The sequence below is a fragment of the Hypanus sabinus genome, chromosome 18 (assembly GCF_030144855.1).
Source record: "Hypanus sabinus isolate sHypSab1 chromosome 18, sHypSab1.hap1, whole genome shotgun sequence".
Lineage (NCBI taxonomy): Eukaryota > Metazoa > Chordata > Chondrichthyes > Myliobatiformes > Dasyatidae > Hypanus > Hypanus sabinus.
In genome coordinates this window covers 43,313,885-43,341,730 of record NC_082723.1, presented here as the reverse complement: position 1 = coordinate 43,341,730, position 27,846 = coordinate 43,313,885, and the positions used below count along the sequence as shown (strand labels likewise).

The 27,846-nt window shown below is 40.2% G+C and overlaps 1 protein-coding gene across 7 annotated transcripts in view; it reads left to right on the top strand.

The window, feature by feature from the left end:
- LOC132407564 (astrotactin-2-like) overlaps positions 1 to 27,846 on the top strand; it is a 1,730,264-nt gene that overhangs the window by 1,004,368 nt on the left and 698,050 nt on the right. For all 7 annotated transcript variants that reach the window (XM_059994285.1, XM_059994284.1, XM_059994283.1 and 4 more), the window contains one exon: positions 22,962 to 23,128. In XM_059994285.1, the coding sequence (XP_059850268.1) occupies positions 22,962 to 23,128 (167 nt within the window). The remainder of the gene's footprint in view (positions 1 to 22,961; positions 23,129 to 27,846) is intronic.

The window sequence follows — 27,846 nt, the reverse complement described above, 5'->3', positions numbered from 1 at the left end:
ACTGTGTCACTTCTACCTCTGTGTAACAAAAAAGACAGAAGTGCTTTCTTTTGTAGAAGACAGATTAGATAGCAGCGGAAATGCAAAATTGCTAGATCACATTTACCTTGAAGCCTTTGCCAAATACTTCAGTGGTTGCCTGCTGGTGAAAAGGTTTCATGTGATGTGAGAAGTATAATTTAGGTCTGCATGTTAAAAAACAAATGATTAGATTCATTTAGAAGAAGGTTTACCATATTCTTGTTCCTTGCAACACATTGCTGGAATGCAGCAGTTTGAAGAACAGTGATTTTCTGAGCGTGATACACAGATGTTGCCTCTTTTCTCTCTGTGCCAATGAACATTTTTAGTTTTTTTAGACTAATAATGCATGTGCTTGATGTAGAGCTTTTGATTTTCCTATCCCTGCCTCTTGATTTATTGGATGGTCTGCATGCTGCTCATGGAGATAAGTTGTTGGGAGAATGATCAGGAGTTTGTAACGAGCTGACAAGGGTTCATGCATTCCACAAGGAAAACAGAGCCGCCTCCTTTAGAATTATGAAGTCCTCCTCCGATTTTCCTCCATGTTCTATCCAGAAAGTTCAATATTTCTAGAATGGCTGCTGTAGAATTGGTCTAGTCAAATAGAATCATAGAAAGATGTCTCCGAGGCCATTGAACCTAAGCTAGATGCTGCAAAGCAGCAATGGTGCATGCAGCTAAGCATATATAATACACACCATGCTCAAAACAAAACACGGTCGTGTCAGTGGTTAGCCAAATGTTAAATGGTTTCAGAATATAGGTCTCCTCTTGCTCCCACTCTCTCAGAAGAATCATCGAGTTGCAAAGGAGGTAAACGAGCCCTTTAGCCGACCACATCCACACTGACCCTTTTCCCAACTGCAGGAATCACAAAAGATTCTGCAGATGCTGGAAGTATTGAGCAAAACACACAAGTTGCTGGAGGAACTCAACAGTTCATGCAGCCTACCAGGAAGGGAATACTTCAGGCTGAAATAGTGACTGTTTATTTCCCTCCACAAACTGGCATCAACTGCTCAAAGAACATAGTGTATTGCAGCACAATATACTCAGCGTGCCACCGCCTCCGACAAATCTTCTCAAGAAAGCAATGTTGTACAAGGAATGATGTCACCCTCTACATCCCTGATGTGGAAATCTCATTAAGATAACAAGGGTGACTCATGACAGCAAACCATTTTCAGATTGGCATGTTTCCTCCGGAAATGGTTGCAGGAGCAATTAACTCTGATTTAAATTTATTTCTATTTGCAAAGTGCTAAAAAGAAGGGTGATGAGCAGCTCAGTTTCTCATTGTGCAGTTTTATGCATAAATTGCACTGTTTCTCAGTCGTGTCTGAGGTATGACAAGAGAACTGAACACTTTGACAGAAAATTGACTTGATTAAGAGACCAGTAAGCTAAATCTGGACTTCTCAAGTAGTGCTTTAGTGGATAATCGTTTATAAGTGCTGCTTGTCATCACATTCATTGATGTAGTACTGTCAATTATAGCTTTGAGTGGAGGTCTCTGCTGGACTATTATGATATCGGCAAGAGTGCTCATAGTGTACGTCAGAAAGAGTCAGCCTCCATGTATAGTTATCACCTGAGTCACCAGATTAGATTTAGCTTATTTGTTTCATCCATCTAACCTCTTAGAGATCTGTAAATATTTCCAAAATTGGTGACTCACCTTCTCCAGGTAATCGTACAGTGCAATCTCCATTCAGTAAAAGCACACGGTAGAATTTTCCTGAACTCAACATATGCTGAACCTCTGCTTTGTCCTCCTCAACCGGGACTGCTTGGTAGCCAAACATTGTAATTCCCATTCCCATTCTGACATGTCGGTCAATGGCCTCCTCTTGTGCCAAGATGAGGCCTCCCTAAGGGTGGAAGAGTAATTTGTTGTATTCCGTCTGGCTTGCCTCCAACTTGATGGCATGAATTGATTTCTCCCCTGTTAAAAAAAACTTTACCCCCTCCCCTCTTCCTCTATTCCCCACTCTGACCTTTTACCTCTTCTCACCTACCTATCATCACCTCCTTCCCCTTCTCCTTCTCCTAGGGTCACTTTCTCAATCACCATCCAACTAGCATCCTTCCCCTTCCCTAACCATCTTATTCTGGCAACCTCCCCCCTTCCTTCTTAGTCCTGAAGAAGGGTCTCAGCCTGAAACATGAATTGTGCATTTGTTTCCATAGATGCTGCCCGAGTTCCTCCAGCATTTTGTGTGTGTTGCTTTGGATTCCCAGCATCTGCAGACTTTCTCATGTTTATTATACATTTCCAAAGATGTCTTTCTGTCACGAGCCGTGCTAGTTATGCTGATAAGTTTTCCATTTTGTCTGTTTCACTTGCTTAGTTTGACCGTAATATCAAAACTTGGCTCAACTTAAATATTTCTCATGGGCTTTAAGGGGAATTAAAAAGTCTTTTTTCCAGATGCAGCACACAAATAATGCTGGAGGAACTGAGCAAGTCAAGCAGCATCTAGAGACAGGAATAAACAGTCGGCATTTCAGACTGAGAGCCTTAATCAGGACTGGAAAGGAAGGGGGCAGAAGCCAGAATTAGAAGTTGGAGGAGGGGAAGGAGTACATGCTGGCACATGATAGGTGAGGGAGAATGTGGGTGGGTGGGGGAAGAGCAATGAAATGAGAAGATGGGAGGTGGGCAGAAGAAGAGGGAATCTAATAGAAGAGAGTAGTAAACTATGGGAGAAGGGGAAGCAGGAGGGGTACCAGAGGGGGGTGATGGGCAGGTGAGAAGAAGAGAAGGGGTAAGAGTGAAACCAGAATGGGGAATGGAAACTGAGAAAAGCAGCAGTGGGAGGAGAAGTTATCGGAAGTAAACCTGGAAGTTTTCCGGATGTGTTCCCTACTCCTCAATATATTGGGCAAAGCCCTTCGTAGTGAAACATTAAATTAACTAAATACCTTTTTTTAAACCATGATTCAAAAAGTGAATGAAAAAAAAATCAAAGAAAGTTCGAATGCTGTGGAACCCGAAATAAAGACAGAAAATACTTGATATACCCCGCAGCTTGTGGGGAGAAATACTGTTAATGTTTCAGGTTGAAATTACTTTGTCAAATCGAGTTAAAGTTCAAGTTTAGTTATCATTTCACCCACACAGGAATATCCATGAATACAGTCAAATGAAACACCATCCTTCAAGGTGCAAAACATTGTACCAACACCCATACACAGCATAAGGTACATACAGCACATATAAGATAGCAAGTAAACATATAGTCATACAAAATTAAATATATATTTTTTTCTTCTCAAGTCCCTGAGTGACATGTTCTGTAAGTTGATGGTGCATGGGTATTATCAGCAAGACCAAACAGTTCTCAGCAGTCTACAGATGAACATATGTATGCACAAATGTATTCCAACTTCTTATTCCATTGATTGAACTGCACTGACTCTGATGCCTCCCTGTACTAGGCAGTAACATGGTCTGCAATTGGTCCAGCTCTTCTGCCATCAAGTAATTTGTGATGTGGTATGTGGTTCTTATTGTCCAGCATTTTTTATTAAACGAAATACATTTTATTCAAAAATAAAATTATATACAATAACCATTCAATGACGCTTAATCCTTTACAAATGTTTCCATTGCGCTCTTTACATTTCCATACTTTTCGCCACCCACGTGGCACTCTGTTATTCCATGTTTACATACCCTTTTTGAGGGTTATACATCCCAGCCCCCTACCCCTCGAGTCCCGCGTGAGAAGACCCCGAAACTGTGGTCCTTCCCCACTGGGCCCTTGCGAAGGCTGCACCGAGTTTGAGTGCGTCCCTCAGCACGTACTCCTGCAACCAAGAATGTGCCAGTTGTCAGCATTCCCCCACGCGCATCTCCCTGTGCTGGTAGACCATCAGGTTTCGGGCTGACTAAAGAGCGTCTTTCACCGAGTTGATAATCTGCCAGCAGCTCTTATTGTCCAGCATTGACCTGAAATCATAAAAAGATGTTTAAAGAAAGACAAAAATGCCTTTGGTTGGCCCCCAAGAGGCCACTGAATCTGAACATACCACCATTTTACTTGAAGTATTAACGCTGATATTTTGCCCATAGGTGTAACCTGACCTATTGAGTATTGCCAGCATTTTCTGCTTTTGTCACTTTTTGTAAATATTTACCAACTGAGGGAGATTTTTACGAAAATGAAACTAGATGATTCATCAGGCATGCTGTCTTCACTAGAAATTACAATGTTCAGCAAACAGCAGCTGTGCATTGAGATTACATTGCTCAACTGATGTTGATTCTGAATTTATATTGAAGCTGTTCAGAGTAATTCCTTGTGAGGGACTGAACAAGTACTTATGTGACATTGACATGAAATGTTTTAATTGATTGGTCAGCCTCTTAAATGATCTTTACCATTGAAGTTACGTTAGTAACACTGTGAATCTTGCAAACTGAGATTGAGGTGCTGCGTGTTCCATCCCATAGACATTGTGGCATAGCTTTCTCGCTTCGACACAAAGATACCACTGCATATGAGTAAAGACAGTTGTACATTTTAGGGGCAAGAACTGGTAGGAGCTTTTATAATTGAAATTAAATACTGCAGGGAAGTGAATCACCAGTTTATATATTTCAGAGACAGAAGCTGGTAAAATTCTATGAAATTCCAATGCTCTGTTTACTATAGTGATCCATTCTTCCAGGTTTTCAGATGGAATGGCATGATAAGCAGACTTTTGCATATTGAACATCACGAGGCTGATAGGGCTGTATATTCTAATTAGATTTAGGTGATTTTCTACCAAGGGTAATTGAGCTTTCATTCCTTTCCCCATCTCCTCCTCAGAACAAAAATGGAAGAGCCATTTTTTTTCCATCTGTGTGATAGATTGAATTAATTTGTCTCTCAATGTTCTTCAGTAGAATAAATAATGCTGATCTGTTTTCAAAAAGAGTAATGAAAATCAATATGATTCAGTTCCCTCTGGTGTTTTTCAATTACAAAAATGTTCCTCGTAAACCATATTTATTATTTAGATGTTAGTTTTTTTTCCTTTCAAGTAGCTTACTCTGATGAGGGTTGTTGAAGTTTGACATGAATGTTCTGCTTTAGAATCAGTCAGGACAAGGCCACTCGTTATCACGTCATCATGGTTGATTATTAACTCAGTCTTATTTTGCTGCATTCTACCTCACATCCTCTGATTCCCTTAACATTCAGAAATATTTCGATCTCTCTGTTGAATACTCTAAGTGACTGAAACTCCACAGATCACATAGATGTAGACTTCCAAAAATTCACAGTCCTCTCAATAAATAGTCTTCTCATCTCCATACTAAATCAGCAATTGCTTACTTTGAGGCTGCGCTTCCTGGTTCTAGAGACCCCAGTGAGGACAAGGTCAAAAAATGGAGATACAAAGAACTAGAAAATGGTGGAATTAGGAGCAGCAAACAATCCGCTGGAGGAACTTAATGGGTCGAGCAGCTTTGGTGGGAGGGAAGAAGTTGTCAGTGTTTTATAGAGAGGCCAGCTTGCCTCTCTGCTCTCAATCCTGATGCAGGGTTTTGACTCAAAGTCGACAATTTCTTTCTTCTTACGAATGCTGCTCAGCCTGCTGAGTTCTTCCAGCAGATTGCTGCAAAAGATGAAGTGTTTTTACTTACCCAGATGCTGCTAACCTCGTGAGTGTTTCCTGCATTTTATGGTCTTACTGGCACAGAAATCATCCTCGTACCTCAAGTACCAATTTAATATTATCTGACTGTGCATCAAACACAAGAATGTTCCTCTGGAAAATGATGCACCCACACAACAGATATCGTACACAGCACATAAACCAAAATATCTTACTATAAATAAGTTAATAAAATATAAAATAAAGTAGTATAAAGTGCAGCACAGGTAAACAGTAAAGAAGAATAAACAGCTCACTGTCCAAGGGATGAGATCTCAGTGGTGGCTGGGTATTTAATACTCTCATAGCCTGAGGGAAGAAGCTGTTACCCAGCCTGCCAGTCCTAGTACTGACTCTCCTGTACCTTCTTCTTGCCAGTAGTGGGTCAAACAGATTATGGAACAGGTGGCAGGGATCCGCAACAATGCTCTTGGCTTTGCATGAGTTCACCCTCGCTAGGGTTCTCCTCACCTCACCTGTGGCCGGGTAGGGTGCCTGTTCTTCAGAAAGGAAGGGATCATTTCTGGATGTCACATCATTCAATTGGTTAAATCGAGTATGGAAAGCATTCAGCATATCAGGAAGGGAGACGTCATTTCAATGTGTAGGGTGGACTTGCAATTGGTTATGGTTTGAATACCTTGCCACATGTGCCATGTGTCCCTGGTGTCACAAAGGTGTCTGTGCATTTTCTATGCGTACTTATGCTCTGCCTTCCTGATGGCATGGAAGAGTGCAGCTCTTGCTGACGTTACTGTAATCCTGTCCTCCAATGTGAAGGCAACGTCCCAATCCCTAAGCACGAAGCTCTGCAGTCAGCCATGGTTTCTGATTAGCCCTGGCAATGTAGTGTTTAGTATGATAATGTCCTCAATACACTTTCTTATGTAGCCACTCACCGATCCTGCATATTCATCAATGTGGAGAAGCTCCAGTGGATTTGAACTAGATACAAGGGGGGGAGGGGAACCAGACTGTAGGAACAGATGTGTGGGAGAAGGAAGAAAAAGAAGATAGTAAAGTTGTTTGCACCGTTAGAGATAAACAGAGAGTAAGAGGTGCAGAATTTCTTAAATGCATTTATTTTAATGTTAGGAGCATTGTAAGAAAGGTGGATGAGCTGAGAGCATGGATTGATTCCTGGAAATTTGATGTTGTAGCTATTAGTGAAACATGGTTGCAGGAGGGGTGTGATTGGCAACTAAATATTCCTGGATTTTGTTGCTTCAGGCTTGATAGAATCGGAGGGACAAGAAGGGGAGGTGTTGCATTGCTTGTCAGAGAAAGTATTACAGCGGTGCTCTGGCAGGATAGATTAGAGAGCTCATCTAGGGAGACTATTTGGGTGGATTTGAGGAATAGGAATGGTGTAGTAACACTTATAGAGGTGTATTATAGACCACCTAATGGGGAGGGAGGGGGAGCAAATTTGTGAGGAGATAGCAGATATTTGTAGTAAGCACAGGGTTGTGATTGTGGGAGATGTTAATTTTCCACACATAGACTGAAAAGCCCATACTGTAAAAGGGCTGGATGGTTTGGAGTTTGTAAAATGTGTGCAGGATAGTTTCTTGCAGCAATACATAGAGGTACCAACTAGAGAAGGGGCAGTGTTGGATCTCCTGTTAGGGAATGAGATAGGTCAGGTGATGGAGGTGTGTATTGGGGAGCACTTCGGGTCCAGTGATCACAATGCCATTAGTTTCAGTGTAATTTTGGAGAAGGATAGGACTGGACCCACGGTTGAGACTTTTGATTGGAGAAAGGCTAACTTTGAGGAGATGCGAAAGGATTTAGAAGGAGCGGATTGGGACAACTTGTTTTATGGGAAGGATGTAATAGGGAAATGGAGGTAATTTAAAGGTGAAATTTTGAGGGTACAGATTCTTTATGTTCCTGTTAGGTTGAAAGGAAAGGTTAAAAGTTTGAGAGAGCCATGGTTTTCAAGGGATATTGGAAACTTGGTTCGGAAAAAGAGAGAGATCTACAATAAATATAAGCAGCATGGAGTAAATGAAGTGCTCGAGGAATATAAAGAATGTAAAAAGAATCTTAAGAAAGAAATAAGAAAAGCTAAAAGAAGATACGAGGTTGCTTTGGCAAGTAAGGTGAAAATAAATCCAAAGGATTTCTACAGTTATATTACTAGCAAGAGGATAGTGAGGGATAAAATTGGTCCCTTAGAGAATCAGAGTGGACAGCAATGTGTGGAGCCAAAAGAGATGGGGGAGATTTTGAACAATTTATTTTCTTCAGTATTCACTAAGGAGAAGGATATTGAATTGTGTAAGGTAAGGGAAATGAGTAGGGAAGTTATGGAAACTATGACGATTAAAGAGGAGGAAGTACTGGTGCTTTTAAGGAAAATAAAAGTGGATAAATCTCCAGGTCCTGACAGGATATTCCCTAGGACCTTGAGGGAAGTTGGTGTAGAAATAGCAGGGGCTCTGACAGAAATATTTAGGGGAATTGGTGTATTGCTCATGTGGTTCCATTGTTTAAAAAGAGTTCTAAGAGTAAACCTAGCAATTATAGGCCTGTAAGTTTGATGTCAGTGGTGGATAAATTAATGGAACGTATTCTTAGAGATGGTATATATAATAATCTGGATAAAGCAGGATCTGATTAGGAACAGTCAACATGGATTTGTGCATGGTATCATGTTTGACAAATCTTATTGAATTTATTGAAGAGGTTACGAGGAAGGGTTGACGAGGGTAAAGCAGTGGATGTTGTCTATATGGACTTCAGTAAGGCCTTTGACAAGGTTCCACACGGAAGGTTAGTTAGGAAGGTTCAATCGTTAGGTATTAATATTGAAGTAGTAAAAAGATTTAACAGTGTCTGGATGGGAGATGCCAGAGAGTAATGGTGGATAACTGTTTATCAGGTTGGAGGCCTGACTAGTGGTGTGCCTCAGGGATCTGTATTGGGTCCAATGTTATTTGTCATATACATTAATGATCTGGATGATGGGGTGGCAAATTGGATTAGTAAATTTGCAGATGATACTAAGATAGTGGATAATGTGGATAATGAAGTAGGTTTTCAAAGCTTGCAGAGGGTTTTAAGCCAGTTAGAAGAGTGGGCCGAAAGATGGCAGATGGAGTTTAATGCTAATAAGTGTGTGATGCTACATTTTGGTAGGACTAATCAAAATAGGACATACATGGTAAATTGTAGAACATTGAAGAATGTAGTAGAACAGAGTGATCTAGGAATAATGGTGCATAATTCCCTAAAGGTGGAATCTCATGTGGATAGGGTGGTGAAGAAAGCTTTTTGGTACGCTGACCTTTATAAATCAGAGCAATAAGTATAGGAGTTGGGAAGTAATGTTAAAATTGTACAAGGCATTGGTAAGGCTAAATTTGGAGTATTGTGTACATTTCTGGTCACTGAGTTATAGAAAAGATGTCAATAAAATAGAGAGAATTCAGAGAAGATTTACTAGAATGTTACCAGTGTTTCAGCACCTAAGTTACAGAGAAAGATAGAACAAGTTAGGTCTTTATTCTTTGGAGCATAGAAGGTTGAGCAGGGACCTGAAAGAGGTATTTAAAATTATGAGGGGGACTGATAGAGCTGACATGGACAGGCTTTTTCCATTGAGAGTAGGGGAAATTCAAACAAGAGGACATGAGTTGAGAGTTAGAGGGCAAAAGTTTAGGGGTGACACGAGGGGGAACTTCTTTACTCAGAGAGTTGTAGCTGTGTGGAACGAGCTTCCAGTAGAAGTGGTAGAGGCAGGTTCGATATTGTCATTTAAAGTAAAATTGGATAGATCTATGGACAGGAAAGGAATGGAGGGTTATGGGCTGAGTGCAGGTCGGTGGGACTAGGTGGGAGTAAGCGTTCAGCACAGACTAGAAGGGCTGAGATGGCCTGTTTCTGTGCTGTAATCTTATGGTTATATGGACATGATGATTACTGGTAGCTGCCTCTCTAAATATGCCGCAGAATGGTATCTACCCCTTGAACCCATATAAAAATGCTTCATGTGTTAATGAGATCACTTCTCATTTTTCTGAACTCAAGACAGTACACTGCGTTTGTCCTTAAAAGTTAAGTCACTATCTTGGGAAGTAAAATGGTGAACCTTCACTACACTACCTCCATTGTACATGTACAATATCTGCAATTAACTAGGAAGACCAGGTTTATACAAAATCTTCTAGATGTGGTCTCACAGGGGCCAATGTAAATGCAGTAAGATGTTGTACTCAAGTTCACTAGAAATAAAGATTAGCATAGTATTTATTTATTTATTGACATACAGTGCAGAATAGGCCCTTCCAGTCCTTTAAGCCGTGCCACACAGCAATCCCCCAATTTAATCCTAGCCTAATCAAGGGACTACTTACAATGACCAATTAACTTACTAACTGGTATGTCATTGAACTGTGTGAGGAAAACAGAACACCCAGAGGAAACCCACCTGGTCACGGGGAGAACGCACAAAGTCCTTACAGGCAGCTGCGGAAATTGAACCCAGGTCACTGATGCTGTAAATCATTGTGCTAACCACTATGCTACCATGACACCCAATAATATTTGGCTTGCTATTTTCTTACTTTAATTGAATGTGATTTCATTGATTCCCATTCAAAGTCAGCCAGGTCTTTGTCAACCTTTGGAAAAATTAAGCATTAATCACTGCATATCCTCACCATTGCCTTTTGCATGCATTTACCAGACATTTAAACTTACCTGCATGCTCATATTTCATTCAAGGTGATTCATATCAAAAGCACCTTATCTCTTATTGGTTGTTTAGGAATGCTGAAGGATAATTTCATCCTTGATCTGTAAGAGGTGTTGTTGGTCTTGAATTGAGTTTAATCTCTGACAGCAAAAGAACCTTGAGACTTTATTCTTTACACATATCCGCTTCCAAGTATGTTGGAACGAATGCTCTGTGAATATCCAATAACAAATGTTGCAAAATAAAGGGAATGCCAGGAAATGTCCTCATAACTCAGCATGCTGCTTTTTTATATATATAACCTGCATTTCTATGTATTAAAAGTTGATTTGAACTTGAAGGACTTTACCCGTACTTGAGGACTTGCATTACAGGGAAAGGTTGAACAGGTTAAGACTTTATTTCCTGGACGATACGAGAATGAAGGCAGATTTGATAGGGGTGCACAAAATCATGAAGTGCATTGATCAGTAAACGTCAGCAGGCTTTTTCCACTGAGATTTGGTGAGTCGAGACCTAAAGGCGAAGGGTAAAAGGTGAAGTATCTAAGGGGAACCTCAGGGGGAATTTTTTCATACGTAGGTTGGTGCAAGTGTGGAAAGAGCTACCAGAAGAAGTGATTTGATTTCAACATTCAAGAGAAATTTGGATGAGTACATGGATAGAGGGTTACGGAGGGTTATGATGCAGCTAGGCAAAATAACAGTTCAGCATAGTCTAGATGAGCCAGAGGGCCTGTCTCTGTGCTGTAGTACTCTTACTGAGATTCTAAGAAGCTGGTAAGTTCAAACTGAGAGAGGGACAAATTTAGCTACAATTAAATTGATGTGCTTTCTGTAAATGAACGTGCTTCTTAGGGACTGCATCATTTCAGACATGCTCTGTCAGTCATTCATATTATCCTTTTAGTTAGTCATTGAGATACAATGTGGAAAAGGCTTTACCAGCCCTTTGAGCCCTGCCACCCAGCAACCCCTGATTTAACCCTAGCCTAACCATGAGCAAATTTACATGTAAATACCAATTGTTAAGTTAATTGGTCATTGCAAATCCATATGGTCACAGGGAGAACGTATAAACTTCTTACAGACAGCGGCAGTAATCATACCTGCTGATGAGACAAACGTCTTCCTTTCATGGCATTGAGGTGTCTCATTTGGTGTACACATGCGGGATGTGTAAATGTAGTTGGTGTAGTCCTTGTTCCATAAAGTGCCCCATAACCTCTTAACATGGCCATTTAAACAGTCTGCTTGATCTTCTTGTTCCCAGAACTGCTTCTCAATTATATTCTAAGATTCAAATCTGTGGCTTACGTTATGGTTTATTTGCAGACTACAGCCAAAGTGCTCCTAAAACATACAATATTTGTTTTCTGCATGGATTATTATAGGTGATTCGGAGATGCAGGATATTAAATATAGAAAGTAAATGCAAATTAATGAATTACAGATGCTGGAAATGAGCTAAAATAAAATATGCTGGAAAGGCTCAGCAAGTCAGGCAGCACTTCAGGAAAGATAAATGTTTTCAATGTTTCAAACTAAAGATTTTTGAAGGGTCTCGCATCTGTAGCAGTATTCCCCATTCATTCATGCAGTATCAGTCTGTTTTTCCTTATATTTCATTCTGATTTCTTAAATTTTGTCCTGAGCCATCTGCTGCCAAAATTAGTTTTCATAATTACTGACATTGTTCTGACTGACTAGAATAGAGCCACACAGAATCTGTAATGGGGACATTCAAAAGTCTTGATTTTTCATTTATATGTTTCAAAATAGACTCTATTCATGATTTTAAAAGTACATACAGGAGGAAAAAAAGTCCAAAAACTTTTACATTCTTGTTCAACACATTCATCGTCATCATTATGTGTTGTGTCACATGACATGGGTGATCATGGTCCATGACCATTATTATGCTTGGCAAGTTTTTCCACAGAAGTGGTTTGCCTTGCCTTCTTCTGGGCAGTGTCTTTACAAGACAGGTGACCCCAGGCATTATCCAATACTCTTCAGAGATTGTAACCCTGGTGTCAGTGCTCAGATAACCTGGACTTGTGATATGCACCAGCTGCTCGTTTGGCCATATCCGCCACCTGCTCTCATGGCTTCATTTTATCCTGATTGGAGGGGATTAAGCGGGTGCTAAGCCTTGCCCAAGGGAGTCCTGCAGGCTCGCGGAGAGAAGGAGCGCCTTACTCCTCCTTCGATAGGGACACATCACCACCCCGTCACACATTGCGTACATTGCGTAGCATAAATGTTAAAGAGAGAGTAAAAGGCACTAACAAACATAGCACCATTGCCATGTTGCCACAATATGGCTCTCTGAGTTAATACCCCTTTTATGTTCAAAGGTCTTCCACACACAATCCCTAATCCTCTGTGTGCAGTAGCAGAAGGATCCTAGACTGTGGTCCTTCATTACAGAGACTTAGATGTGACTGCACTGAGTGTTGTGCTCTTTATACGTACCATGGGTTTCCAATAACAAAACTTATTCTGGAAGAATAGAACTAGAACTTTTATTTACAACAGCAACCAGCAACCACATTTTAACCGTACAAGTTTCTCGATCATTCTGTCATTTCTGCGCGTGCTCCGAACTCTGTCCAATCACGTCTTACACGTGATATCACCACATCTTCCTTTCCTTAAAAAGAAAAACAATTAGAAACATTAATCAAAACAAGTGCATAATTTAACATGTCTCTATCAGTCTCTGGGAGTTCACGAACACAAGTAGACGTTCTAAGTGGTTCACACAGTTTTTGTGTTTCATTATTAATCTCATGTTTTGTCTGGTCTGCATCAATTAACTGTAACTCTGAAGTTGGCTCTTTCTTGAGGTCTTTGCAAAGAAATTGCAATTCATTCAATAACTATCTAACCTCTTTTTTATGCTGAGACTTCATCATTTCAATAAAACTTATCAATTCCTTCACTTGTGCTTTCACTTCTTCAATTGGATCCTGATTCTTGTCACACTATGGCTTCAGATCAGTATTGTCCTGTACCAGCAAGTTTGGTGTTGGTGGCAATGCTTTGTAAGATGCTGGCAACAAAGGGATGGGTCTGGGATTTTTCTTTAAGACTTCTTTTAATTCTGCTGCATTGGAATCAAATTTTGTTCTCTCTCTTTCTTTCATCAAGTCACTGTATTCTGACTCTGTATCACTATCCAGGACTAAGACTCTTTTCACCAAATTCTCTCACAGGCAGATAAACCCAGTATTGACTGTACATTTTTTGGCACTACCACAAATGAAAGTGTGTGCTCGATATTTTTGTGTGATACTTTTGCCACTCATATTCCTTGTTGTGCCAAGAGATGCAATTGGGTTATGTGAATTGGACATGCATTAAACCTGGTAACATGGCTAAATTATTTACACTATTGTAAACAAATTCAAGGATGCTTGCAGAACATATTATTATTATCACTTAACACATCAAATGGCTGACCTATCAATAGTTGGGAGATTTGTGTTCCCAGAGTTAGCCCTACCAACATTAATTCCAAGGACTTCAATGTTCTGCCAAGTAGTGGGGATGAACACTTACAAGATTAAATTGCCTTTTATATTCCATATCTTGGTGAGAGGCAGAATGACCAATGCATTGCCCTTTTGAGCACATCCCCCACCCAAAAGAAGAGACATAATAGAATAGAACACAAGACAATGGAGATAACATTGAAGTTATTGGAATTAATGTTGGTTGGGCTGACTCTGAGTACACAGATCTCCCAACTATTGATTGGTCAGCCATTTGATGTGTTAAGTGATAATATTAGTCTGTCCTGCCAGCGTCTGTGAACTTGTTTATAATGGTGAAAATAATTTAGCCATGTTGCCAGGTTTGATGCGTGACAATTAACATAACCCCATAGTTTTACATTGCTTCTCTTGAGCAGCCAGTCCCAGGTGGGGAGCTACCCTGTGCTCCACAGGCGGTACTGTTTATTTGCAAAGGTGTGTTTTTACTTCCAATTTACTGCTTGCATTTTACAAATTTTTTAAGAACTGAATACTGGCTCTTGTTTTAATTAATATCTGCTGTATTCATATAGCTCCAGAATACTTCCAAACAACCCTCACTACTTTCACTCTCTAAAGAGGATTTTGGGTGGGGAAATAAATGCTAGCTTGACAGTGACATTCCAATTTTGAAGACGATCAATTAAAAAAAAATCTGAGTGAGATAAACTCAAGTTTAGTATTTTTCCCCAGATACCAATGACGATTAGTAATTTAAGAGGAGTTCTTTAACATCTTGCAATAAAGTAGCTGTGACATGGGACCACTGAGCAGACAATTTACTTCTGTTGAGGCCATGTTTAAAGGTTTACTAGGTTTAACCTGTCATTTACAAACATCAGTGGAATAGACGATGTTTTGGGGTAGTATAGAAAGCCAGGAAGTAGAACTGCTGCCTCCCACCTCCAGAGACAGGGATTCAACCTGGCCCCAGGTGCTGTGCCTGTGTGGAGTTTGTACAGTACTGCGCAAAAACTGTAAGCATCCTAGATTTTTTATGTAGTTTCATATGGTATGGCCCCCACAGAACCATATATCCATATCATTAAAACTGTCAGGGATTACCAGAAGAGACAGAAGTAAGGAAGAGAGCCAAAGTCTGCAGAAGAACTGTGTCAAGTTCTCCAAGATGCTTGGAACAGCCTACCAGCTGATTTTAATAGAAAACTGCTTGACATTTTACCTAAGAGAATTGATGCAGTTTTAAAAGTAAAGGATGGTCATGCCAAGTATTGATTTGATTTTGTTTTTTACTGTTTACTGGTATTTATAGTATTTTTTGATAGTTAGAAATTTTTCATTATTTTCAAAAGCATTTTTGCTTTACATAAATTTTTTCATGTGCCTAAGACCTTTGTGCTATACTGTATGTTCCCTTGATAACTGCATGGGTTTTCTTATGGTGCTCTGGTTTCCTCTCATATGTTACTGATTGCATGTTGGAAGGTTATTGGCTGCTGTAAATTGCTCCTAGTGTGAGTGCAGTGATAGTGGCTGAGGCTGAGTGTGAGCTGATGGGAATATGAGGAGGATCAAACATGATTGGTGTAGATGGATGCGTGGTCATTGGTGAGGACTCAGAAGACTACTGAAGGTTGTGCTCAACCAGTTCTAAGAGTCTCATCCTGGATAAGATATGAACATCATAGTGTTGGGGCTTGAACCTGTCATCTTCAAACTCAGAAGCAAGAGAATGACTGGCAAATCATCACTGATACAAAGTGACATTTGAGACTCAACGGCCAGTTTGGCAGGGTCATGTCAGCCTTGTTGTGGCCATGATATACTGCTATCAAGCCACAGCAATGTCCGTGCATAGCAATGACAAACTTTGATTCAGAGAATTGTACCATTAAAAAAAAAGCAAAGATCAAGAAGAATTGTTCGAACTGAATCCACTCACTTTCATTACATTTGGCTCCAAGCAATGGAAATCACTGGCCAAAGATCAATAAGAAAACCAGTTTTAAACAACCACTCTTCTGCAAGTTTATTGATCTGTAGCTTTTCTATTTTTCCAAACCATTGTGGAAATAAATTTACAAAATGAACACTAAGTTCCAAAAGAATTCTGAGGCTTTATTACAAGAACTGTTCTGCATTCAACATCTCCATCACCTTCATGACCTTGAAGATAGAATATATTGAAGAAGAATATATTCTTCTTGGGTTGTCTACAGCTCCCTGATAGAAATATTGAATTTTCCAATTACAGATAAACCAGACCCCCACAGTTCTCCCACCCACACTCAAATATCCATCAAGTTTGTTTCTTCCTTTATTCATCCCTCCCATTCCCTCCTTCCTTCTGGTTCCATCTGCCCACCATCCCCTCTCCATCTAGTTCCTCATATCATCTGCCAGACTCTCTGCCATCTTCCTACTCCCAGTAGTTTTCATCTGCCGATCACCAGGCAGCCTGTGTCCCATCACAATGGACTGTCATTCTTTCCTCTTCCCTCTGAAGGGTTAAGATTTCTTTGTATTTAGTTTTCTCCCAAAGTGTACATTCACTGAACATTGTAAGACATACAATGAAGTAACCCATAAGAACACTTAATCCTTCTGAATAGTCTACTTCATTAGATATTTGCATCTTAAGGGCATTTCATGCAGTTTTGGATCTCAGTTGTACTGTTTATACTTTGTTCATAAGAGTGGAGGTGTTGGTCTTCACTGCCATTCAGCACAGAGATGAGAAAATGTTTCTACATGCAGGAAGTCACAAGTATTTGGAAGTCTGTACCCAAGAAGCCATGGAAACTGGACCACTCTATATCCTCAAGATAGGGCATATTACTCCTGTATATTAAAAGAAACAATGGATTTGGAGTTGTTGCAGGACGGTAGAAATAGGTTAAAAGCTGAAGCATGATCTTGTTGAATGGTGGAGTAGGCAAAAGAAACCAAAAAACATATTTCTGCTTCTATTTCTTTTTTTATGTCATATTAATGATAGAAGCTCCCAACTTCTGTGTTTAGCTGCAAGTGTAAGTTAGGTGTTACTATTGGTATTACTATTACTATTGGTAACATCTAAGTGCTGGCGCTGTTCCCAAATTTGGAGCCGATGAGACACAAATATTGATTTCTTTCAATATAAAATTCGAAAGACATTTCAAATGCCCCTAGACATTAGAGTATTAATTGTATCTCAGAACTTAGACATCATCAATTCTTTTTTTAATCTTTTAATCTTGAGCATCACATGTTAAACCATATTATTCAAATCTTCCTGGTGATTTTAGTTGATTTTTAATTACTTAAAATGCTTCAAAATAATTTAGTGAATGGTGTAAATTCCATGCAGTGAGCAGGGTCCCTCTTGTGCCAAGATGCTTCCACGCAGAGCACAGAATTAGAACTTCGTGATGACCTGGAGGGTGGGGCTGGTGAAAAGATTTCAGAAAATAAATCAAGCAAATCTTTCTTATTCTTATTAAGAGGTCAGAAAAGTGTGATGTACAGCATAAGGCTTCCCCGATGGCTAGAATCGTTGAGTGAATATATCTTGGTTGATTTCAGCAATAAAGGGTTTGGGTGTAATCAGTGATCATTCAGCAGAAAACAAGCTGTATAGTGTTTGATTGCAGATTCATGTACTCAAGATCTTGGGCTATATATTTTTTGTGTGACTATATCTTATTGCTCGTATCTTATACAGTATGTGCTATATGTGTGTTCTGCACCTTGTCATTTGACTGTATTCATGGGTGTTCATTTATGGTTGATTGACAATTAAACGAACTTTATTTCGAATCATCATCCATGGCCCATTTGGCATCACGCCTGCCTTTGAGACAGTCAATTCCTAGTTAAGGTCTCCCTCCTGCAATTTGAGCATAGAGGTCGAAGCAGTGATTCTGTGCAGTATTGAATGGGTTCTGAACCTTTGGAACCAATAACACAAAGTCCTGTCTGGGTCTGAGGTGGAACGGAGAGGAGCCACCATTATGCATATCTTGATCTTTTTCCATGATAGTGTATCAATGGAATTGGATAGTTGAAAGAATCATCCAAAAGGATTTTGATACCCCTTTGTTTCCTTATCTAATTTACAATGTATTTGTATTATTTTTGTTTGTGTTACCTTACTTGCCCTGCCCATCCTCCCCTCTGTGGCTTTTTTCTCTTCTCCCCTCCCCCCCCCCCCCCCCCATCACAGTAGGGTGGTTTGAAGCAATTTGGATTTTAATTCTGATCAAAATAAAGCTACAAGATAATCCTCCTTTTATTTCATACAAGAAGTATTTAATGGAAATGTTAACTTGTAATGCAAACATGGGAAATTGTCAATATCTACTTTTGGTTTTCTTTATATCATTGAATAGTTAACTTGAGCAATTTTCAAATTCTTCTGATCATTTTATTACTATGCTGGATGGCAATACAATGTTTGAGAACTCAGCCAATACTTATTTCTTTTAAAATATATTGTTAGTGTGGATTCTCACCTCTGAGCCACACTTGCATTTCTTCTAACTCACAGAATTAGGATAGTAATATTCATTTCCCTTTGGCTTTCACTGAGACCTGAACTAACCAAAGTGAACAAGTGAACAACTCTGCCTTCAAAAAATATCAAATCTATAATATGTTCAATAGATCAACGAAAATTTGATTCGCTGCCTATCTTAGTTCATTTTAAAATTTAGATTAATCAGTGACTTATTAAATCACCAAGATTAGAATTTCTGATTCATGGTATTATAATATCTGATTCCATTTATCATAAATAGCATTAAGATCACATGAGGATGAAAATATCTGGCATCATTTTCTTTGAATTGAACATAGCTGACAGGAATAATTCAGTGAATTTGACAAACTTCGACATCAACATAAATCCCAAGCCTGTCATAATGTGAGGCTCACAAGTGAAACTAATTAACTGTCTGATCACCCAGTTAAGCCTCTGACACTGTGTATTACAAGGTCTGACAGAATAAGAATGGGTAACACAAGCACAGTTGTTTAATATTATAATCTGATGTTACTTCAATGAGCACAATGACCACATGGAAACTGTTAGTTGCCAGTCCTATATAAAAGCTCTTGAGTATTTTATTTATGCCAAATTAGTACATAATGATGATTGTAGTTCTAATGTTATCCGGGGTGATGATTAAATCCCTTTGTTGGTTTTGTGATAATGGTTTGATGACAGCTCTTGCTTCATTAAATCTTTGTAATTACAAATTCAGTCATTTGGTGCCAAGTGGTGTAATTTAGTTTGTGCGGAAATATGTGGGGCATCATTGCTGTTGGTAAATATTAATCTTGTGATAGTGAAAGTTTCACTGGATGGTGTGGATGGAGTGCAAAATAAGATATGGGAGTTTGACAAATATAATGATAATCAAAGGGGATATAATCTGAACTGCACTGGAAAAATCAAAATCTGGCCTAAGTGAGAGGTTTAAGGAGAATTTTCAGAATAGTTACTTTAGAACAGCATGTTTTACTGCCAAACAGAAAGCAGATTTGAGTCATACAGCACAGAATCAGGCTCTTCTGACCACCATGTCTGTGCCAACCAACTAGCACCCTTTTTAACAAATCCTTCACTGATCCTGCTTTATTTGATTCCCCTCAGCTTCCACCATATTCTACCACTCAGCTGCACCACAGGGGTAATTGACAGTGGCCAGTTTGGTTTATCACCCTCCACACCTCTGATAAGTGGGAGGAAATTGCAGCAGCTGGAAGAAACACAAGGAGGGTGTTGTCAAGTCCAGTTTATTGTCATTTACATGTCTACTGTTAAAATGAGACATCGTTTCCCCAAACCAAATTATAGGAAAGATGTCAACAAAATAGAGAGAGTACAGAAGAGATTTACTAGAATTTTACCTGGGTTTCAGCACCTAAGTTACAGAGAAAGGTTGAACAAGTTAGGTCTTTATTCTTTGGAACACAGAAGGTTAAGGGGAGACTTGATAAAGGTATTTGAAATTATGAGGGGGATAGATAGAGTTGACGTGGATAGGCTTTTTCCATTGAGAGTAGGGAGATTCAAACAAGAGGACATGAGTTGAGAGTTAAGGGACAAAAGTTTAGGGGTAACATGAGGGGGAACTTCTTTACTCAGAGGGTGGCAGCTGTGTGGAACGAGCTTCCAGTAGAAATGGTAGAGCCAGGTTCGATTTTGTCATTTAAAAAAAAAATTGGATAGGTATATGGACAGGAAAGGAATGGAGGTTTATGGGCTGAGTGCAGGTCAGTGGGACTAGGTAAGAGTAAGCGTTGGGCACGGACTGGAAGGACCGAGATGGCCTGGTTCCATGCTGTAATTGTTATATGGTTATATAAATTAAATACTGTACAGTACAGTATAAATTACCCACCAATACTTCAAATGTGATACAGTAGGGAGTTCAGAAGCCTAATGGCCTGAGGAAAGGAGCTGTTTCCCATCCTGACCATTCTTGACTTTGTGCATCGGAGTCTCCTGCCTGACGGTAGGAAGTCTAAAGAGGATGCTGAATAGGTGGTTTCATTTCATTGGAATCAGTTCATAGGTTTACTAAGCTGATTCCTGGGTGAATTCTCTTTTGAAGGACAACATATCCAAAGATTTTTAGAAAACTGAGAGTGGAGTTGATTGAACCGTAAAAGATCTTGATGGGTCTTGACAGGGTGGATATTTCCTCTTGTCAGATAATCTTGAACTGGGAGGATTGTTTAAAAATGAGGGCTCACCCATTTATAAAAGAAATTAACTGATATTTTCCTCTTTTCAGAGGGATGGGAGACTAAAATATCTTCTTCAAAAGATGATGGAAGTAGTAGTTAGATCCCAGATATGCAAGGAGATTGCTGAGTTCAGCCCTGATCTAATTGAATGGCAGAGCAAGCTGCTCATTTGTACATTATGTTTTCATACATCTCTGCTTCCTTAGCTTTGCATGAATGTTCTTTTTGTCTGGTATCAGAAAGGTATAAACATACCATCAACATTCTGACACACTTCGACGAAGGTGTTCTCTCAGGAGGGTTGGCACGATGATAATTGGTGCCAAGCTACCTCTAATGGTTCCTCTACTGATTTATCGGCATCAATGCTGAAGAGTTCCTTAAATTGATCGCAATGTTGCTTGCCTGAGAAATCATTACTGGGGAAATACCTAAACAATATAAAGAAGGATTGTGTTTAGCAATGTTGTTTGAGTAAGGAATTATTTCAGAAGCAATAGCCAAACCACAATGTGTTTAGAAATACTGGTTAGTCAGAAAACCTCCAAAATTTCATGAAATTAAGAAAGTCCACTTTGAAATCGATTGATTGTTATATTAAAGTATGATCTACAAGGTACCCATAGGCAGCTGCCTGTGGGGGATCTTAGCTCCTTTGTCTTGTTTAGAGGACACATGAGAAATAGGGCTTAGCCTTAAGGATCATTTTCCATGACAGTGACAGCAGCTGTGAAACAGGCCACCGTGGAACAGAAGGAGAACATGAGGAAGCAGGTGCACTTTATCTTTAGTGGGTGTATGCTCAGCCCATACCACACTAAGAATTTTGACTCATATCAAGTTCTAAGCCACTAGGAGACCAGGGGTTGCCACTCTGCAGAGAGATCACAGTACTCTGCATTGTGTGTGGCTGCAATACACAACGGGAGGCCCCGCAATGCTGATGAATTAGCATCAATGCATTAGTGAATTAGCACAGTGTATTAACAGCTCGAGCAGATAATTGCATATTGATGCCTAGTTTCAGTGCACCTCTAACTAGGGTTAATATTCAAGGCAGCATTTGGCGAAGTGCCACCGAGTTGGAAAGAGCAAGCAGCAGGCAACTGTGAGGGGAGAAAACAGGGGTGTCAGAAGAGAAAGGACGAGGAAAGGGATTAAGATGGGAAAGTGGGAAAACCAAGGGAGGAGGTTAGGGGATAAAGGTCGAAAATTGATGGAAGAACAGGGCTGAGAAGAAGAATCCCAGTAAAGCCCCTCTAATTTGCTTCTCCCAGGTAGCTTGGCGCAGGAATCATTTATTTTTAACAAGGAGTTACAAGTTAAGGTCATGATGTATATTATTGCTCTGCATCCCATTCAGTCAGATGGAAAAGATGATAATCCCATCATGTGCCTTTATAAATCAAAGTATTGAGTATAAGAGTTGGAATGTAACGGTAAGGTTGTATAAGACAATGGTGAGACCGAATTTGGAGTATTGTGTGCCGTTTTGGTCACCTAATTACAGGAAGGATATTAATAAGGTTGAAAGAGTGCAGAGAAGGTTTACAAGGATGTTGCCGGGACTTGAGAAACTGAGTTACAGAGAAAGGTTGAATAGGTTGAATTTTGTGTTTTTTTATTTATTTCCAGCATCTGCAGATTCACTCATGTTGCCTTTGAATAGGTTAGGACTTTATTCCCTGGAGCGTAGGAGAATGAGTGGTGATTTGATAGAGGTGTATAAAATTATGATGGGTATAGATAGAGTGAATGCAAGCAGGCTTTTTTCACTGAGGCTAGGGGAGAAAAAACCAGAGGTCATGGGTTAAGGTTGAAGGGGGAAAAGTTTAAAGGGAACATTGGGGGGGGGCTTCTTCACGCAGAAAGTGGTGGGAATGTGGAATGAGTTGCCAGATGAAGTGGTGAATGCGGGCTCACTTTTGACATTTAAGAAAAACTTGGACAGGTATATGGATGAGAGAGGTTTGGAGGGATACGGCCCAGGTGTAGGTCAGTGGGACTAGGCAGAAAAATGGTTCGGCACAGCCAAGAAGGGCCAAAAGACCTGTTCTGTGCTCTAATGTTCTATGGTTCTATGGTTCTAAGTGACATCAGTGAATACATTAGCTGCATCAGGATGAATCAGAGTTGGTTGGCAATTCAACAGGAAATGGTGGCTATCATACTTAAACAAGGAAAGCCTCTTATATATATGCTTTGCAGATCAGAATGAGTTCTATTTCCAGGCTCAACAAGCTTATTGCTTTAACAAGGGAAGTGTGGATCTTTGAATGCTAATTCCATCAAATGCCCTAAATTATAGAACCTAAATTCTGGCAACATTTCTCTTGTTTACAGTGTCCTGTGGGCTTGAGACCGATGAGGGATGGTTCCGGTTGCTTTGACCACAGCAAAGGAATTGACTGCTCTGATGGGTTTAATGGAGGCTGTGAACAACTTTGCTTACAGCAGACGGTGCCTTTAACTGAAGACCCTTCCTCCACCAACATCCTTATGTTCTGTGGGTGAGTGAAGCTTTTAAAGTTTCTCTGCAACTATGCTGTTTCTTTCCAGAGAAATTGGGAGATTTATGAACCCTTAACAAAGTATGCAAAATCCAAAAGCCTCTTTGAAGTACATGCTGCTTTCACATATTGTATTCCCCATTTTCTCCTGTTTGCTTGTTATTATATTGAACATATTACATCAATGCCATGATCAGTTTGAATAGTATGCATAACAAAAAACTTTTCACTGTATCTAAGTACATGTGACAATAACAAGCCAATGCCAGTATATCATTTCCTGAAGTGAAAAAGACTGAAAGAAGAAAGGTGCCACATGCGCATCAAACAACACAGTGGGATATTCCCTTTTGTGTCAAATCAAATCAGCAAGGATTGTGCTGGGCATCTTGCAAATGTCACCACACTTCTGGTGAAATCATAGCACGCTCACAACTCGCTTTCTTTGGAACGTGGGAGGAAACTAGTGCATCCAGAGGAAACCACCTCAGCGAAGGGAAGAAGGTACACCAGCATCAAGAATTGAACCCTGATATTATAGCTAGTGCTGTTATATTGGTACACTAACCACTATCCCTCTGTGTCCACCCAACAAAGCAAAGCTGTCTATTCTTTTCAATATGTCCTGCAGATCTTCAGACCAAACGGTTATCAAAGGAACCAGAAATCAAATTTCAAAGTTCAAATTAAAATTACTATCAAAGCACATATATTTGTCAGCATATACAATCCTGAGATGCATTTTCTTGCAGATATTCTCAATAAATCCATAATAGTATCATTGGAAAGACCAATTCCAACAAGGTAACCAGTGTGCATAAGATAACAGAGTGTGCAAATCCAAAAGAAAAAGAAAGAATAATAAATAAATAAACAAACAAACAAACAAACAAGCAAGCAAGCAATAACTATCAAGAGATGAAGGGTCCTTGCAAGTGAGTCCATAGTTTGTGGGAATAGTTCAGTAATGGGCAAGTGAAGTTGAATAAATTTATCCCTTTGGTTCAAGAGCCGTATGGTTGAGGGGTAATAACTGTTCCTGAACATGGGAATGTGAGACCTGAGGCTCCTGTACCTTCTTCCTGTTGGCAGCAGCGAGAAGAGAGCATGTCCAGGGTGGCAGGGATCACTGAATAGATGCAAGCTTTCTTGCAATATGTAGATGTACTCAATGGTTGGGAGGGCTCTACCCATGATGTACCAGGCCGTATCCTCTAATTTTTGTCAGATTTTCCATTAAAAGGCATTGGTGTTCCCATACAGAGCTGTGATGCAGGCAGTGAATATACTCTCCACTATACATCTCAGAGGTTTGTCAAAGTTTTAGATGTCATGCCAAGTCTTCGCAAACTCCTAAGGAAGTAAAGGTGTTGCCATGCTTTGTTTGTGATGGCACTTATGTGGTTTTCCAAAATATTAATATCAAAGAATTGAAAGCTGTTGACCCTTTCCATCTCTGATCCTCCAATGAGGACTGGCTCATGGACCTCAGGTTTCCCCCTCCTGAAATCAATAATCTACTTCTATTCTTGCTGACACTGGGTAAAAGGTTGTTCTGGCACCACTCAGCCAGATTTTCAATCACCCTCCTATATACAGATTCGTCACCACCTTTGATTTGCTGCACGACAGTGGTGTCGTCAGCAAACTTGAATATGGCATTGGAGCTGTGCTTAGCCATACAGCCATTAGCGTAAAGTGAGTAGAACAGGGAACTAAGCACACAACCTTGTGGTACACCTGTGCTGAAGGGGATCGGGGAGGCAGGCAATGCTACTGTCAATCCAAACCCACTGGGATCTGCAAGTGAGGGAACGAGGATCCAATTGCATGAGGTGGGGGCGGGGATTGAGGACAAGGTCTTGAACCTTATTGGTTAGTCTTGAGGGGATAATGGCATTGAATGCTGAGCTGTAGTTGATAAAGAGCATCCTGATGTATGCATCTTTGCTGTCCAGGTGATCGAGGGTTGAATAATTCACCGGCCCATCAGAATTGTTGTACAAAGTGCACCCATTACTTAATATCTCTGAGTGTAAGCAAACCAAGACAGTCCAGATGAGGGGTCTCGACCTGAAATATCGACTGTGCATTTCCCTCTATAGATGCTGCCTGACTTGCTGACGTTCCCTAATATTTGTGTGTTGCCCGAAATTCCAACATCTGCAACCCATTATGTCTCCAAGACAACTTCCTCCCAATTTATCTTCAGGTGCTTTCTCTGCAGAATCTCTTGATTAATTTACCCTTGCTCTGCCAATACTGATATGGATCAGAACATTGCCAAAGTAACTTCAGCCCGGCCAGAACAGGAAATACAGGCGCTCTCAAGATTTTATCCACTCAACACCCTGTTTGTGTGCTGATTATGTGGTTTTCATTGCACAGAATTCTCATAGCATGTGATATAATTAAATCAGAAGTCTTACCATCTTGCAGAAAGAAGGAGAATTTTTCTTCCTGTAGTCTTTTACTATTACTCCAGCTACTGTGGGGATGTGAATGTTACTCACAAGGCCAGCATTTACAATCCACTGCTAATTGCCTTCACAGGGCTGTGGTGGGGCCACTAATTATCTTTTGGGGCCTGGTATGCCAAAGAGTTATTATATGAGGACTTGCAAATTCATGACCCAGTCAAAATGAAGGAACGTCAATATGTCTCCCAGTCAGGAAGGTGTAAATTTAGAAGGAGCAGTTACATCAGTGCATCTTGTAGATGATGCTTACAAGCACCACGCTCTGTGGTGCAGTGTGTATAGAATGGGATGTGAATCAAGCAGAATGCTGATTGGCATTTTGTGCTGCAGGAGCTCTACTCTCCAAACTAAATGGAGAGTATGTTATCATACTCCTGATCCTGAGCTGCAGTTATGAAGTATTTAGGAATTAGGCATTGCGTCACGCATTGAAAGAAACCAAATCTCATTCCTAGTTTCTTCCCATTCCATGGATGCCTTGGGATGCCTGTCATTTATCTTGTGTGTATGTTTCGGGGAAAGGTTAGGGGTTCTTTGAACTGTGCAGCAATGCTTACATGGTCACATAAACCATCCATGTCTCGTCTCCTTAAAACCTAACAATCAGTAGGTTATTTCAATTCCTGCATGTTCTCTGGTCACTTAAGGCAAAACTGCTGATAACTGGTTTAGCTGGTCGCTTTGTGAATCTGACATGGGCCCTGTTCCCTGAAATTACTTTGCAGCACCATGGTGTATCAATGCTGCCATCTTGAAGCTTCTAGGGCCAGATTCAATCTCAATATGAGGGTCTGTCTCAGTGGAGTTTGCACATTCTCCATCCACTGCATGGACTTCCTCTAGATGCTCCAGCTCTCCCCCGCTTCCCAAAGATGTGACTGGGGGAAATGGCAACTCAAAATGCTCTAAGTGTACAAGTGTGTGATAAAGTACGTGTAGAATTGTTGGGAATGGAGGGATGAAAAAATGGGTCCTTGATGATAATCATGCATTTGGTGACAGAAGGGTCCACTTTCATGTTGTATGCTGTCCTGTAAAACCAGTTGGTGGCGTGGTGTGGTGGAGGAGTTGTCGGTTATTCCATGAGACCATAAGACATAAGAGCAGAATTAGGCCATTTGGCCCATTGAGTCTGCTCCACCATTCCATCATGATTGACTAATAATCCCTCTCAACCCCATTCTCCTGCTTTCTTGCCATTGCCGTTGACACACTTACTAATCAAGAATCTATCAACCTCTACTTTGAATATACCCAATGACTTGGCCTCTACAGCCATTTGTGGCAATTAATTCGACAGATTCACCACCCTGGAGTTAAATAAATTTCTTCTCTCATCTATTCTAAAGTTCTGTCCCTCTATTCTGAGGCTGTGCCCTCTAGATCTAGACTCACCCACTTTTGGAAACATCCTCTCCATGTCCACTTTATCTAGGCCTTTCAATATTTGATAGATTTCTATGAGATCCTGCCCGTATCCAACCTTTCTGATCTGGCACAGCACTTAAATTGGTGAAACATCAGCTTGTTCCTTACTCTCAGGCCTGGGCCCCAACTGCCTCGGCTCACTTTTTATCACTTCTACCATTTCTAATTGCCTTGAAGTCCACTCCAGCGATGGCAAAGCATTGGCCCATTCCCCGCTTTCGGGCCTGGCATCACCAACTTGATTCAGCCCATACTTGCCTCACCGCAGCTGTCCTGCACCCTCAAGTCAGTTCGTACAGGCGGTTCAAAAGCTCAGCTCTGAAAGGGAAGTTACAGGCTATTGATTGCAGTGATCATTTTCAAGAGGAAGTGTGATTAATAAAGTCGTTAGTAGTTTTGTTTACTGCCAGCAAGTCATTGCTGTGTTTCACTGGTGCCATCTTAAAGATGAAAGCTTCTAGGCCTTTCTGGCCTCTTAGTGATAAAGGCTCTTTAATAACTTCCATGAATTAAGGACATATTTACTCACAGATGCAGATGTTCAGCTCGATTCTTTTCTCTCTATTAGTACGGGATTTAGGGTTACAGGTTCAAGTTCATAACCAATATGCTACTGTACCTGTACCTGAGAGAGCACTGTATATTTATTAATATTTTGAAGTAACCGCCAACTACTTCTATTGCCAAGTGATTGACACTGAAACTGGAGCTAACGTGATAGTGCTTTTTATGACGTAAATTGATTAGTGACAAAATACATGGAAACAATGTCCAACCTCCCTTCATTACACCATGGAGATACCAGACATA